At 39.1% G+C, this 16,371-nt stretch overlaps 2 protein-coding genes across 2 annotated transcripts in view; one reads left to right on the forward strand and one right to left on the reverse strand.

The window, feature by feature from the left end:
- DIP-epsilon (Dpr-interacting protein epsilon) overlaps positions 1–16,371 on the reverse strand; it is a 289,178-nt gene that overhangs the window by 19,459 nt on the left and 253,348 nt on the right. The window contains exon 7 of the mRNA XM_017621291.1: positions 2,798–2,940. Within this exon, the coding sequence (XP_017476780.1) occupies positions 2,798–2,940 (143 nt within the window). The remainder of the gene's footprint in view (positions 1–2,797; positions 2,941–16,371) is intronic.
- Positions 7,442–10,527, forward strand: Nepl5 (Neprilysin-like 5). The gene has a single exon (XM_017621288.1). The coding sequence runs from the start codon at positions 7,824–7,826 to the stop codon at positions 10,050–10,052; it is 2,229 nt and encodes a 742-aa protein (XP_017476777.1). The 5' UTR covers positions 7,442–7,823; the 3' UTR covers positions 10,053–10,527.

Genomic DNA, 16,371 nt, shown 5'->3' on the forward strand with positions numbered 1-16,371 from the left:
CGAAATATTGGCATTCATGAATTGCAAAATTATAAAAATTTCAGAACAAACTTTTGTTCTCATATTTTTTTTTTTAATTCGTGGGATATAATTAAGATAAGAGTTATAAGTAACTATGTGAACAGCCCTTGGCTCGTTACCTCATAACTCTATTGCAGAAAAGTCGTTAATGTTGTATTTCTTGTTTTGATTTATTTTTAATAAATATTGTTAGCGTTTTAATACATTCTGATATAATAAGTAACTGTATAATACATTCCGGGACTGAAAGTGTGTGTAGGCAAGTTGAGTTTTTTATTTACAAATATATAATACACCATGTCGTATTACCGAAGTCATGAAGAAAACAGAAAATAATTATATGCACAATGTGTAAGAAAAATACTATTGGGAAAAAAGTAAGTCGAAGTGAAACGTTGCTGTCCTTGTCGCGGGGCTAGAACTTAAGTGGTGACATGGGGGCCCTTAGGGGTTTCCATGTCGGCATGAACTAACAGGGATGCTTCGCATGGGAACCTGTGTAGGACAGGTGCTTACGCAGATTCCGATGTGGAGATTACCGTACCAACGAACCCAGGGGGGTTTCGCTTTGCGAGGCTACGGGTGTCACAATCCCGGGTACCCCAGTCAAAGGCTACCAATCCTGAATCGGTGGTATGGTTCATTTGGGAGAAGAGCCATTTGCTTTCGAAAGTCATACCAAAGACTTTAAAAATGGTGTCACGGGGAACAGATGCCCCCGGAGTGTGCTCGTCGGCGAGACGAGCAAAACTGGTGACACAAGCAAGGCTTGTAAGGCAGCCAAGGCAAACACTGGCATGGCTTACATGACTAGAAATGGAAATGGTGAAAAAGTTGTGCGCAAGTTGAGCAATTCGATCCGTTGCGAAAGCTGAGCCGTGTCACCGCTCCTGGATGTGGAGGGTGCCCACGAGCGAGGCGATTAGACTTGTGAGACGAGCAAGACTGAGTATGAATGTGGAGTGAAGTAGTCTTGTAAGTCGTTCTAGTGTGAGCTGAGTCAGTTAAGTGGGTCAGGGTGAGTTGAGCTAGTCCAGCTAATCTCACCGGCGAGCATTACTCCGGTCTGTTCATGGGTACGGCCCCTTTGGGGAGTATCGTGGTGGCTGTGGTTTAATACCTAAATGCGGGTAGAACCAGCAATGGTTCAATGTGGAGTTGCATTGCAACCAGATGTCGTGATCCAGAGAACGTCAGAGGTTTAGGTAGGCCTCGGCCCTACCAAGGTGGTAAGTGTGTCCACCACATACTGCCAATTGGTACTGAAGTGCTTGCAGTTCAGGGCAGTGATTAATGCAAAAATTAATCCGTTGTGCCAAATGCGGGCACCGTGGTTAAAGCCGTTGGCAGGAAATCACGTTAAGCCTACATCTCTTATGCTGACGATTGCTCGATAATGGTTATTTCACCGAGCTTTCTCGCTTCGTCCCTGCACGGAGCCTAACCCTCTCCCCTAAGACAAAGTTCCCGGTTCTGAATTATGCAACGCCTGTGTGGTTATCGGGGACTAATAGGACGCAGTGGATGAAACTGCAGACTTGCCAAAACACGGCAGTCAGACAGCGACAGGATGCCTTTTGATGTTGCCGAAACATCACCTGCGCAACGAGGCCAATATGCTCCCGATTAAGGAGCATAACACAATGCTCTGCAAGCAATTCCTAGTAGGGTGTCATCGTGTTAGGTACCCGAACAGACATCTTCTTGCGGAAGAACCCTCGCGACGGCACGTCACAAGGCATCTTTATGAACTGACGGACGAAGTCCGGGGGTTCAAAAAACTACCTCTGTACCCAACAGACTACCGACAGTTATATAGACTCTCGATCTGTGTATGCCGTTCTGGGAACGCAACCACCAGACGTGGACGAGACAGAGCTTCGTCTGCCTCGGGAGACTCGGACCCCATAGCCCAACTTCGATCTGGCTACTGCAGCAGGTTGAACTCATACTTGAGCAGAATAAATGCAGATGTGCCAAATGAGTTCCCCGCATTCGGAGAGAAGCCCCATTACTCGCAGCATCTCTTCGCATACCCACTGAACCCCACCCTGCTAACGCCTCTGGCCTTATGGACAGACCCCATCGAGGCTACACGCTTCCAGGGTCTACCGCTAATAGAGCTTGACGACAACGATAGAACAACAACAGGAAACATGTTTTGGCATTAGCTGAGGCAAAAGACGACATTTCAGAGTTCTTAAAAATTTAACTTCAAAAGACGTACTGCGCAATAAAATTGATTTTAAAGAACAAAAAACTCAATCTGGATATAGTGAACAATCTGCATTTTATGAACTGGTCTTGCATTAATTAGTTCACTCGACCCAGATAGCACTGTAAATCAAAACAAGAAATACATTATTAACGATTTCTCTGCAAAAGAATTATATGTTAAAGAGCCAAGGGCTGTTCATATAGTTACTTATAACTGTTATCTTAATTATACCCAATGAATTAAAAAAAAAATATGAGAACAAAAATTTGTTGTGAAATTTTTATAATATTGCAATTCTTGAACGTCAATATTTCGCAAAAAAAGGCTGATACGATTTTGGTGAAATTGGATTTTGGTTACGTATGTCGGTGATAACGAGCCAAGTAGCATTTTCAATTTTTATCGTACGTTTTAGTGAACTTTTAACTAATACAGGAACAGTGTGTCTTCTTAGCAAACGAAAAAGAAAAAGAAAAATTACCAATTTTGATAAAATTATTCCAAAACGGCAGCGCTGAACACATTTTCATAAAAAAATTTACATATTTTTTCACTTACTGTATAACTTTATAGTGCCATCCATTTCTCCTCTGGGATTTTTCGCTACACATTTGTAACTGCCATAATCGCTTTTCTGCACATGTGTTATGGTTAGACGCATGGTTGCTTTATATGAGGGATTACCAGCAAAAGTTTCGGTTCTGAAAGTAAATTGAAAGAAAGATTGATTGCATTTAAAAATTCTCAAAATAGTATTTTTTTTTTTTTAATTCAAATGCAAAAGTAATAAAGTTCATTAAAAAAATATTAGCTCTAAAAGGAGCGTACACCAGTTTGTGAAGGGAATTTTTTCTTTGGCCGTATTTTTTTTTTTAGAAAATCTTTATTGCTTAGATACATGTCTTTTAGCAAAAGAAAAAATTTAAGAGCCTTGTTTTCTTCTATTTTTACTGAGTTCAATTCATTCATCTTCATACCACGTCTCTTCTGCATGAGTTTATATTTGTAAATTCACATTTACATTTCAATGTTTTTATTGCACTTTCTATGACAATTTTTAAAGATGATAAGAATGCTTTTTAAGTGATCTCAAGGTCAAGGTGATAAGAGGCATGTATGTACGTATATATGTATGTACAAACACCGTCTATGAATTTATTACAATAAAATGGTATTGAGTTTTTCAACGCCTTTATGAATGGTGATTGTGTATTCAGAAGTGCCAACAAGCCAGAGGATTCTAATTTTGTGGGCATAAATTCCACTTGCAGTAGAAAAATAGATACAAAATAAAATAAGGATGCTAGGTTAGGTTAATGGGCCTCCCTTAACTGTGGACGCATACTTAGACAACTATTTATGCTATCCATTGTGGTTCCCTTAAGAGGAGGAGGAGGAGGGGGAAAGATACATTCCATTCTTAGCATCGGAAGTGTGGAAGAAATTCGACCCGCGGTGTTTGAACCTTAGGTCTGCTCGGGCAGGTCACCAGAGCAGCTGGTGTTGAGATGATTCGACCTAAATAACCATCCTCCATGCAGCTAGTACAATAAGGGTCATCGATGATATTCAGCCTTACTGTATGCTTACCTATCACGCAATGACCAGTTAGATCTCCCACGAGTAGCGTGAGGTATAACTCGCTTAGCCTCAATAGCTCCCTGGATGGCCTCTGATCTACATTCGGCCGTACGGATTTAGCCACCTTGTATTCCAAGCTCTTCGCCTAGCGCACGCTGAGCTGACTAAATGCCCATCTGTCCAGTAGTAGACCAGAAGAGGTCAAGGGAGCACCCAGATTTCCTCCAACCGGGAGCAATTCTTTAAGGATTTCCTGCCTTGCCAGCCCATAGGCCGGCCAATTGAGCTTAATGGCAGAGTTACCCAATGCCTCTGCTTGGTGATACGGTAGCCTGAATGTCAGCTTGATGGAGAGTTCTTCGCGGATGACGCCTCCACCTACCCAACCATTCAGTTTCGATCCGACTGTAAATAAGGATGCTAAACATGAAGAAACAAAACAAAAAAATCATTCCTTGAGCATCAAAAGCAAGTGTTATGTATTTGCCCTACTTCTTTGCATTATTCTCGCAAGGTTTACTAGCAGCTAATAAAGTTTCAGACCTAGACAACTTTTTGATAGCATTCTCAGTACTAGGGCAGTGCTGTTAGATGGCCTTGTAAGTGATTTAGTAAATATTTTCAATTGAGTAATTTACATTTGTTTCCAAAAAGTTTCTATTGATTATTTACTTTGCAAATCATCAAATCATCATCAAATTTGTTTCCAAAAAGTTTCTATTGATTATTTACTTTGCAAATCATAATATGAACCAAATCGCTCACGCTACTGGTGCTGCTTCGACTTCGAGCCACTTTTGCTTTGCTGTTTTATGAACCTATCTGCTGCAATACACCGCTAAAAAAGATAAGGTTGTGTGGGTGTAGAATTTAGCTACTAATAGATTTCTACTACGACATTGAATAGTTGAAATAATAAACAATCGTCGTTTGTCACTGAGAAATAGATGCTTTTATATGCTCTTTAAATTGAATTGAAAAGATTAATGGCATACATATGTATGTACATTTATATGAATGTGCAACTAATTCTGAGAAGGTCTAAAGCTTACATAGTACATTCTTATATAGTGCGAGCTCAAAGTAAAGGATGCTTTACAACGAGTAATCGAAATTAAGAAAATATTGCAGTAGGGGAGAGATTATAGTAAGCGCCATAAATTCGCCGAATCATTGTTGGTCAAGTAATCTATGCCCTTGATAAAAATGTATTAATGTCAGAGAATAATGCAAAAATGGGAATTTCGAAAATTTTATTTTAGTGTTGATGCTTTTTGAGTTAAATTTTGACCACTTTCTGTTACTCACTGGGCGGTGGCTCGGTTATGACATGGCGAATGTTAGCTTTCGAGTGAGCCAGAGCTGGAAGTTTATTTGCCCCTCGCTTTGCTAAAAAAAAAAAGTACAAATATGTCAAATTTTGATTACCGCTTGACAACGCCGGCACGAAAATTATGATACTGGTACTTCTAAACGAAGTATCTACGGCGCTGTAAATGGTCAGCTTACTTTTGTGTGGTGGTAGTGTTCGCCTTTAAACGCACTGGTTACACATATTTGTAGGTCCGAATACCAAATAAGCCGAATGCTCAAAACGCCGAGGAATCGACCAATTCGGATCTCTGACCACACTTGGATTTTATATAATACAGCAATTTTTTTCGATTGGATGTTAATGGGCTTCACAATCTCATCTTAAAGCTCGAAAAGCTGCCACGTTAGAATTAACACCTTTTGTAGTAGGTTTTAAAATTTAACTCATTATGTGCAGTGGTTTATCGATTTATTTTTGAAGTGAAGCTTCTTTAGCGGCGCTTGGTTGGGAATAAATTGGCAAATTCAACGGAAATTGCACACGGGAATGGTGCAACGGAAATGGTTGGGGCTGAAACTTCTAAACTAATAATCGATATTTTTATCGGTTTTGTTATCGATTTTGCTATCGAAATTTTTATCGATTTTGTAATCGATAGTTTTAACGTTTTTGTTGTCGATATTTTTATTGGTTTTGTTATCGATTATTTATCGATTTTGTTATCGACTTTGTTATTGATTATTTATCGATTTTGTTATCGATATTTTTATCGATTATAAAATCAATATTTTTATCAATATTTTTATCGATTTTGCTGCTAATATTATTATCGATTTTGCTATTGAAATTTTTATAGACTTTGTCATTGATTTTGTTATCGATATTTTAATGGATGTTATCGATATTTTATTGGATGTTACTATCGATTTTGCTATCGACAGAGTATAGAGATAAAATTGAAGATAGAGGAAAACAGAACAACATAAATGTAATTAGAACAGGGGTAGAGGTAGGGATCTAAAATATTAATTAGATTGAAAAAAGGCAAAAAATATAACCTTAAGCAAAAGCAGATGTATGTATGTATGTATGTATTGGTAAAAAATACGGTATCGATAATACATTTTATAGCGTTAACAAAAACATATCGATAACAAAAAGTTCATCTATAATAATAACCCATCAGTACCAAGAAATATATCGATAGGAAACATAATGTAGATAACAAAAAAAAATGTTGATAATAAATATGGTATCGATAGCAAATAATGTGCCGATAACAAATAATGTATCGATTGCAAATAATTTTTCGATAACAAGTAGTGCACTTTGCGACTTTTAAAAGTTCAAATCTGGTCAAATTAGACTACATATGTTAGGTACGAGGGACCATTAATTGTTCAGAGATACTACACACATACATATATAGGTAGTGAAAAAATCTAGCATCATTGTTGAAAATTGCAGAGGTGAGGTAGGAATTACGGATGCAGGAAAGCAATCAACAGCTGGAAGGGGTAGCCTGTGCGTGGATGGAATTTCAGAGCTCATTACGAGATTATATGTAGAAGAATGAAAACAAAAAATGGCGTTGAACTGCACAAACGAAATCTGTAATACGGTGTTCACACGAGAAGATTCTACAGGTAACTTTTAGTTGGAAGCAACAATCGCCTGGTGTGAACGGCCTTTCAAGTAATCGATTCCAATGAAGTTGGGGCAGCCAACATTTGATTCAACTAATCGCTTCTTAAATTGCCTGGAAAAACGCCACATGTGAACACCGTTTAAGGGACGATCTGTAAGGGATGATAAACCACATCTGTAAGGGATGGCGGAAGTTCCTTACAAAATACATCATTATGTACAAAAAATGTTTTGTCATCCGAAATGTGGAAGCGCTGGCAGTACTCGGGCCTTAAATATGACGTATAGAAAAATTTTATATATACATATATTTATATTCTTCTTTGGTTTTATAATAATTTAAAATAGACTTTTGTTTTCTAATATTATTTAGGTTAATCTTCAACAGTTTTGACGCTCCACCTATGACCATAGCTGATACTGATTAAGACGTAAAAGACGTAGATAAGCAGAGCGCGTAAAAAAATATGAGAGAACATTGAATGTAGATTGATCGCAAAAGTAAACTAAATACATACAAAAAAGTATTTTACAAATTTACTTGTACTTGTAAATAAAGAAGAAAACAAACAACTGTAGCGAAAATGGAACACAATGCGAATTCGCGAACAATAAAAGGCAACATTTTTGCGCAAACAATACAATAAAAAAAAAGCGCTGAATCAAAATAAAAGCAGATTAAACGAAATCACAATGACACTGACCGGCGGCGGCGGGATCAGCGAGATTAAAGCGTCGTCGCGAATAGGTGTCACTTCGCTTACTCGCCATTAGCTGAACGTAGCGGCCCAAATCGGACAAGCACACGGCATTAGTTGAGCGTTAAGAGTGCGTGCAAGCGGTGTAGTTTGAGGAATAAAAAGATTCGCTTCGAAAATAGAAAAAACTGCAATTTCTATACAATTGCCTAATTTTTACTAATTCAAAGTTTTTTTTTTTATTTTTGGCAAACAAAGTGAATGACCGACTGAGAATTTAATTTCAAACGTATCTCATTCGCTACACGTGTGTGTGTGTGTTCGTAGCTTTCCATCGTGCGAAATGCTTAAATTAAGCATTATTTGCACATTGTTCGCGTCCATTATTTGGCGCACTACGCCAACCAATTGCAGCCGGCCGTCTGGTCATGGCGGCAATGTGAATCAAATTTTGGCAACGAATATCCAAAATTACATGGACACAACGGCGCGACCATGCGAAAATTTCTATCAGTACGCTTGTGGCCACTGGCCGCAACAGCACATCGAGCAATTGGATTTCGGCGATACGCTCGGCCTGCTAGATTATGAGCTAAACCGCAAGCTGGAACATTTGCTGCGGCGCCAGGCGAACGCCAGTGCCATCAATGCGGTCAGCAGCACAACTACCGCCGCCACAGCCACATACACCGACAGTCAAACAGATGTCGCTTCCAATTTTGTCACTGGTGCCGCCGCTTTGCTGGAGGAACCACACCCCATGGTAGGCGACCTAGTTGTTGAACCACAGCCCTCTTCGTCGAGCACAACAGCTGCCAGCTCCACGGCGTCAACGTACTTGACGGAGGATTCGGCGGGCGAACCGCTAATTTACGAGAAAGCGCGCACCTACTACCGCTCCTGCAAGAAGGTGAAGCCGTACAATCTGAAGAAGTACTTGCAGCTCATACAGCCCGGCTATGGCGCACACTGGTGCATCTTGGCACGCAATGGCGGCAAGAAGTGGCACGCGGAGCACTTCAACTGGCTGATGGCGATTGCCAAGTTGCGCTTATATGGGCTGAATGGCGTGCTGCTGAAGGAGGAAGTGCTGCCGCGCTGGGATGAGTCTAGTAGCAATAGCATCTATCTGGATAAGCCGAATCTGGCTGAAACGGAGCCAACGGAGGAGGGCATAATGATTGAGCTGCTGTTGGATATTGGTCAAACTAAGCGCGCGGCTAACGAGGTGGCGCGTGAAGTGCACACTTTTTCACTGCGGCTGCACAAGCTGCACGAAATTGAGGATGAGGAGGGCGCCAAGGAGATGCAGCTCGGCTACCTACAGGAATATGTGCAAGAAATTAATTGGCTGGAATTGTTGAAACAGCTGAAAGGGCCCTCCACAAGCCTCGCGACGACGGTCATCATACAAAATATACCCTACATGCGCGCCTTGGCACGTCTACTCGCCGTCACACCCAAGGATACGCAGTGCAATTACATTATGCTGAAATTCCTGCTCTATCTCAAGCAGCGCGGCCCAGCTGAAATTTCCAAGCACGAATGCATCTCGAGCTTGCGGCGCGCCATGCCGCTCGCCATGAGCTACATAATTGGCCGCCACTACTACAAGGACGCTGCGCAGACAGACGAGAACGTGCAACAGATTTTTGCGAGCCTCCAGCAGAAGTTCTACGAGATCGTCAGCGACAATCGGCTGCAGTTGCAACGCCCAATTGTGGATACGCTACTGCAGAAAATCACCAGCATGCAGCTGCAGATAGGCAACTCGCCGCGCAAGGCTACAGCGGAGTACTACGATGAGTACTACGAACGCGTTGAGCTCGATCCGAACAACTTCTATGTCAATCAGCTGAGTTTGCTGCGCTTGGCCGTCGAGAAGAGTCACGAGAGTTTGGATAGCGTGGTTGTCAGCAATTTCAGCACGCCAGAAAATGATTCCTATGTGCTGTTCGACTGGGTGGGCAGCTCTTCGTCGCCGTTGTACGTGAAGCCCAAGAATTTGATCATTGTGCCCTTCAGTTACCTTCAAATGCCCATCTATCATCGCGGCATGCGCGACATCTTCAAATATTCGGTGCTCGGCTTCAGCATCGCGCACGAGCTGCTGCACGGCTTCGACTCGTCGGGCATCGACTACGATAGCATTGGCAACATAATGGGACCCAGTGAGGAGATCGCAGCAAATCAGCGTTTCATGCACGGGCTGCGCTGCATGCAGAACGAGTTGGCCACCGGCTCGCGTAGCTTGAATGAGAAGTTGGCCGACTATGAAGGTTTCCGTCTAGCCTACGACACATACTTCAATGGCAATGTGTCGCATGAGTGGGGCGGCGTGCTGACCAAACTGTTGCCGCAATTTACGGACAAGCAGCTGTTCTTCATCAACTTTGCGCAATTCTTCTGCAGCAAAGTGCAACGTAGCCTACGTCAGACCGCCTACTTGGAGCATGCAATCGATGAGCTGCGAGTTCTACAGACGCTGGCGAACTTTGAGGAATTCTCGCGCGAATTCGGTTGTGAGCGGCGCGCGAAAATGCAATCGAAACATCGTTGTAAGCTGTGGTGAGACAAAGGAATGAGCTGGGAGGCCAAGTGTGTTTCTTCGTCGTTGAAAAAGGCAAAAAAAATAATAAGAATAGCGAAAACAAAAGGAATCAATAGAATGAAAATAATTAAGTGAACGGGGCAATAAAGACGATTAGTGCGTGGACAGCGCAAGAGAGAAATAATGCTGCTCTCATTACAGTACTGATGTAAAGTAGAGAGAAAGCAACAAAATGCTGGAACTTAAACATTTAATAGTGATTGATTTTGTTAACATGTGACAAAAGATAAAATATTCGTAGAAAGAATTTAAAACAAAAATGCCCGACTTATATATATTTTTAGCCCAAAAAAAAAATGTAAAACTAAAATTTGTGTTGTAGAAGTTAGTTAAAATTTTTTAGCTAAGAGAGTTGGAATATGCCTAATAAAACTATTTATGTAGATACAAAAAAAGGTGAAAATAAAAAAAATTTACTTTGAAAATTTTTTCAAAATAAAAATAAAAGTTCTACACACGAAATCGCAAAAAATAAAAAAAATACTTTAACTTCTCGAAAAATCGAAATTTTTTTTATAGAAATGTGACTTTATGAAGCTCTTCAAATTAATTGAATTGTTTTTAGCTAATAACGCGTCCAGTAAGAAATTCGAAGATTTGGTCGAGTGTATATTAGTCCTTAACATTAAACTTTTACAAACATTAGTATTTCAAGATTTCCAGGATATTCAAGGATAAAATTTTAAAATTAATAAATTTTTTTTTTTAGCTAATAACGTTACTAGTAGGAAATTCGATGATTTGGTCGAGTGTATATTAGTCCTTAACATTAAATTTTTCCAAAAATAAGTATTTCAAGATTTCCAGGATATTCAAGGATACAATTTTAAAACGACATTTTTAATACCTACTTGTCCTTATGCACAAAAAAATGTATTCTGCTTTTATTCTACAGAATTTAATAAAAAAAAAAAAATTAAGTACGTTCGTTCAGAACGAAAAATGACACTGAAGATGGCACAATGCCGAAACCGGTTTGTCTGCAAACCAAACTTGACAAGGGATGACGGAAATTCGTTCCAAAATAAATCAAAATAGAAATATTCTTGAAACCTTAATGTTTATTTAAGCGTCCAGTTATCTATATATATAAAAATGAAATGTTTTTCGTATGAACGCGATGCCTGACCAAACGGCTGAACCGATTTCAATTCTGTAAAAAGTACTTTCTTGGACCTTCTGTGTGGAAGGTTTTTCGATAAAAAAAAAATTCAAAACTAGTTGTTGTTGTTGCCAAAAAATTAAGAAAGCTGAGATGTCACAATTTCACAATTCCATAGAGTTTTCTCTATATTGTATGTCACTAAACTACTAAACGGCTGGACCATTTGGTTCATATTTGGAATGTATATGAAAAGAAATACTTCTACAAAAAAGTTGCACGCTAGGTGGCGCTGGGGTCAGAATATTCCTAAAAATTACATTTATTTGCTGATTTGGCTCATATCTAGAAAACAATTTAGCCAATTTAAAAGAAATATTTGGACTTGGAACTTACACGATAGGTGGCAATGTGGCAGAGACATCCCCATAAATTATTTTACGCTAAGAGGAGGATATATCTACTATATATTTGTGGAAGTATGTATGTATGTATGTAAATATGTATGTATGTGCCACGTTGCAGCCTAAACGGACGGACAGAATCGAACAAAATTTTGACAGAGTATTGCCATGACTGCGGGGCCTATAATAGGGTGAAAAAATTGGGATCCTACAAGGTGGCGTGGCACCTCCCATAGTCGTGAAATTTTTAATCAGCCATAACTTCGGAACGATAAGTCCCACGAACTTGAAATTTAATATGCAGACATATCAATGGTAGGTGCTTATGGGAGGGTATATATAAACGAGTTTGTGAAAGGGGGCGATGTTTATCCCATATTCGTTGAAAGGTTTATCAGCCATAACTTCGGAACGATAAGTCCCACGAACTTGAAATTTAATATGCAGACATATCAATGGTAGGTGCTTATGGGAGGGTATATATAAACGAGTTTGTGAAAGGGGGCGATGTTTATCCCATATTCGTTGAAAGGTTTATCAGCTACAACTTCGGAACCATAAGTCACACGAACTTGAAATCTGGTATGCAGACATAGCCATGGTATGGAATGAGTTTATAAAAGGAGGCGTGGCACATCCCGTAGGCGTGGAATTTTTAATTAACTATAAATTGGGAAGCATAAGTCACTTGAACTTGAAATTTGGTATTCAGACATAGGTATCTATGGGAGGTGTTCAGAGTAAAGTATATATAAATGAGTTTGTATTTATCTATTAGATAACTCGGATATTTAAAACTGTGTGTGTTTTTTTTTTTTAAAACCTTACCGTCTTTAGATTATTTTGAAATGGAAAGACTAAATCATTTTTTAATCTCGCGATGCGGTTAAACGACAAAGGTTCGCTCATAATGAATAAAACTCCTTCCGAATTAAGCATTGTACTAGAAAAGTGCAGCTAAATAAAACTGCTAATCGAATAGGCAGCTAAACGGAAAGTATCGTAGTAGAATAATTTTAATTTGGATATTTGATCGTTACCTTAATCTATCTAATATTAATAATGGAACAAACTTTGTAGTACAAGTGATGATCAATATATATTAGTTATAGCACGATAAAGCCAAAATTATGGCTCCTAAGTATGTCTTAATGTAAACAAAGAAAATGGCTTGTCTCCTTTAAATTATGCTGAACTGAATATTTGTATTAATGTTTTATATTTTGATTTGTTTACCCCGAACCACGGTGGGTGCTCTGGTTGGGACTAGAGCCTAATAAATAATGACCCGTCCAACAATACCGATAACGTCTATATTTTGGACAACAAAATTTTTGATTTTTGCCCGCTTAGAAAGCACTGTGCGTCAGAGGGAAAGACAAAAAACCCACTTTTACTACATTTGGCCCATGTTATCGCTAATATATTTTGGTGTGTTAAATTGACTGTCGCACGGTGTTATTATATTACATACTAAAGGTCTACTCATTCATCTGAACAATACATGATCGCTTAAATAGTGTAGACTGAGGTCCTTGACCACAGGAGCCAAACGCAGCTACTTAATTACGACCTATGTATATTCGCTCTGGGGGTTCGCATATTCTGATGGTGGACGCAGTAGTTGCCAAAATAGCAACCTTCTTAGCAGAGATTTCCCAAGCGGGTGTTAAGTTATTTGCACGAACAGACTCATTTCGTGTCGACGTTACGGTAATCGGAATAATTTTTGGACGAATTACTACAGTGCCCGTTGGCGACATTCCGGATGTATCGTATCTATAGATATAGTAAATGTTAGGTTTTTATTTTCAAAACATTGATGCTCGTAATAAAATCAATAGCCTAGTGTTTTTTATGTTTTTTGAGATTTTTCAAGATTTCGGATTCTTTGCGTCTTGGTTTTAGAGTCACTGGGAAATTTTTGGGATATTTCTGGATTTTCGGGAACTTTTTTGACAGGTTTGGGGATGCCTCAGAATTTCTTAGGATTCTTTGGGTTTTTAGCTCAAACTTTCTTAAAAGCCAGAAAATAGTCAGCCCTTATTGCTGGAAATTGAGATTTAAAAAGACACTTTCGGTGCAATCGCTGCTTCAAAATCTATTATCGATTTGAAAATTTTGAGGCATTGTAAAATTGTATCTATTTATTTTCACCTACTAGAATGTTTTTATGATTTTTTCCTATTTTCATGTTGCATGGACTGAAGGTTACTCCAAAACCGATTACTGAAAATGGATTTCAAAACTAGAATATCTACATATATATAGTATGCGAAGGGATTTTTTGTCCAGGTCATCAGATCGGCATCGTTCGATCGTTCGATTTTCAAATATCAGGTGTCAAATGCGAAGGCCTTGGTATGTATATGGGCAATAAGATTTTACTTTTTCGAAGAGTTGACAGTTAAATAAATTTTTACAAAATGGGTATCAATCGAAATGGTTTTGAAAAGCTTTATTCCTTAATTTAACTGTAGTAGGGTTGCCACCTGTTTAAAAATTCAATTAAATTTGAATTAAGGGAATTAGGTAGTAGAAATATGCACCACCATATAAGCGCCAGACGAAAAGAGTTTAGGAAGGTGTAGTTTGCAAATATTTTGAAGAGGGTTGCCACCTGTTTGAAAAGTCGAATTTAGTTAACCTATACACAATGGAATATTGAACCATTTCAAACGAAAGAGTATTAAAAAACCTTTACTTTGAACACTATGAATATTTTGAGGTGTTTAAAGAGGGTTGCCTGCCGTTTTAAAAGTTACATTCAAATTTTTAACTAAATGAACTATGAAAATATTGATGTCAGCCGAAACGGGTTTGTAAAGGCTTTATTTCTGAACGCTATTTACGCGGTTGCTACATATTAAAATATTTATCACAATGTCAGACGAAGACGATATTTAAGAAATATTAAAATACGGGTGTTAAACGAAAGAGTGTTAAGTAGTCCTTGGTTTGAACATTTATAAAGTTTGAAGACGGTTGCCATGTGTTTAAAATTACATTCATATTATTTAATATGTTAAATGGCTTACTAAAAGATGGAAATCAATCGTAATGGTTATGAAAAGGCTTTATTTCTGGCACATATTTAGGAGGGTTGCCATGTGTTTGAAAAATCAAATTCAACCTAATTCATCAGTTAATTGAAATTTGCATTGCAATGTTAAGCGAAAGCGATTTAAATTTGAAAATACTGTAGAAAAGGATGTCTACCTGTAGGAAAAGCTGCATTTTGTTAACCTATACCCATGTTTTATGAAATTTTAAAATATGGATGACAATCGAAAGAGATTTATGAAAGCTTTAGTATGAAAATATCTTTGATTAGGCTTGCCACCTTTTTGAAAATTCATATCGATCTCTCTAAATATATATGTATATACTATACGAGAAGTAATTTTTTTGTGAAGGTAATTAGATTTGCACCGTTCTTTGGAATTTCAAAAATGAAAGGTCAAAGTAAAGACATTGGCCTGTAGGTACAGGGTGATTAGAAAGTGGATGATATTAAAAACCGACATTATGCTGGACCTCTCTTCACTCAGAATCGGCTCAACGGATTTAGATGAAATATATTATTATGAAGATTACCTTGTAGTTAATTGTTATAATTTATTTATTTAAAATTAAATATATATGCTTAAATCAACTTATTTTATACAAATTTATTTATAACCACTTCCTTGTACTTCCTTGTACATTCATTTGCATCGCTCATTTACTAAAAGACTGTCTCAATTCAGAAACCCGGATTTTTCAAGAGACGCGTTAAATGCAAACACACTTTTCTTCATTGGTGTAACGGTTAACGCATACTATTAGTAAATGAGCGATATGCTTATACATATGGCTCCTTTCTCATATTTCCACCCTCCAGCTAATACAGCTGACACTTGCGCTCCGGGTGCATTGCATCGCCCAACGTGCACTGATATTCCTCGGCGAATGGTTCAAAGTTCAACAACGTCTGCTGCAGACGCACATCATCCGCATCATGATCGGTGAACTCTGCAAGCAGATTACCGCAGAAAAATTGCGCGAAGCTCAAGAAGAACAAACGTTTCGCCGGAATGGCAGTGAATTTCGGCTGATGCGCATTTAACAAAGAAGAATTGGCGCCGAAAAGCGCATCGAAGGCCAAACGTAGGCCCACGATGTCGGCAATGCGTTCATCAACGCTCACCGTTTCACTCTGCTGTAAGCACTTGAGCGACGATTCAAATCGCGCGCTGCTGGCGATATGCCTGCCAAATTCGCGTTCACTACCCGCATAGTCGTAAGACAAGCCGCTGGTATCGAAGCTATGCATCAGTTCGTGGGTGAGTACAAAGCCGAGCAGGCCCAACTTCAGTATGTCGTGCATATCGATGTGAAACATGGGCGGCTGTAGTATGCCATAGGGAATGACGATCATATTTTGGCGGAATAAGTAGTAGGGCGTGCAGCTGCGTGCATCTTCACCGCTGCCGATGTAGAAGTAATCAGCGGGCGAGAGTGGTGCGATGAGTTGTGCGTGTTGTTTACGTGCGCGCAATTGCAGCAGCTGCAAATGGTTTTTGTAGTAATCGTTTTGGCTTAGAAGCACACTCGCATAGTAGGCATCAACCGAGCGCTCGTCGACGCTTGCCGGCAAGTTGCCAATATTGAAGCGCACGGCAGCCAATTTGCGCTTGATATAACCCAATTGTGCAGGCTGCAGCTGCAGTGTGTTAGCGTCCAATTTTGCAGCAAACTCGCGCTTCGTCAACGTCAGTATGCGCTCGATATC

This window comes from Rhagoletis zephyria, unplaced genomic scaffold (genome assembly GCF_001687245.7).
Source record: "Rhagoletis zephyria isolate East Lansing unplaced genomic scaffold, Rhagoletis_zephyria_1.1 Rzeph_scaffold_00041, whole genome shotgun sequence".
Classification (NCBI taxonomy): Eukaryota; Metazoa; Arthropoda; class Insecta; order Diptera; family Tephritidae; genus Rhagoletis; species Rhagoletis zephyria.

Coding starts and splice junctions, on each gene's coding strand:
- Nepl5 (XM_017621288.1), top strand. CDS start 7,824: ATGCTTAAATTAAGCATTATTTGCACATTGTTCGCGTCCATTATTTGG.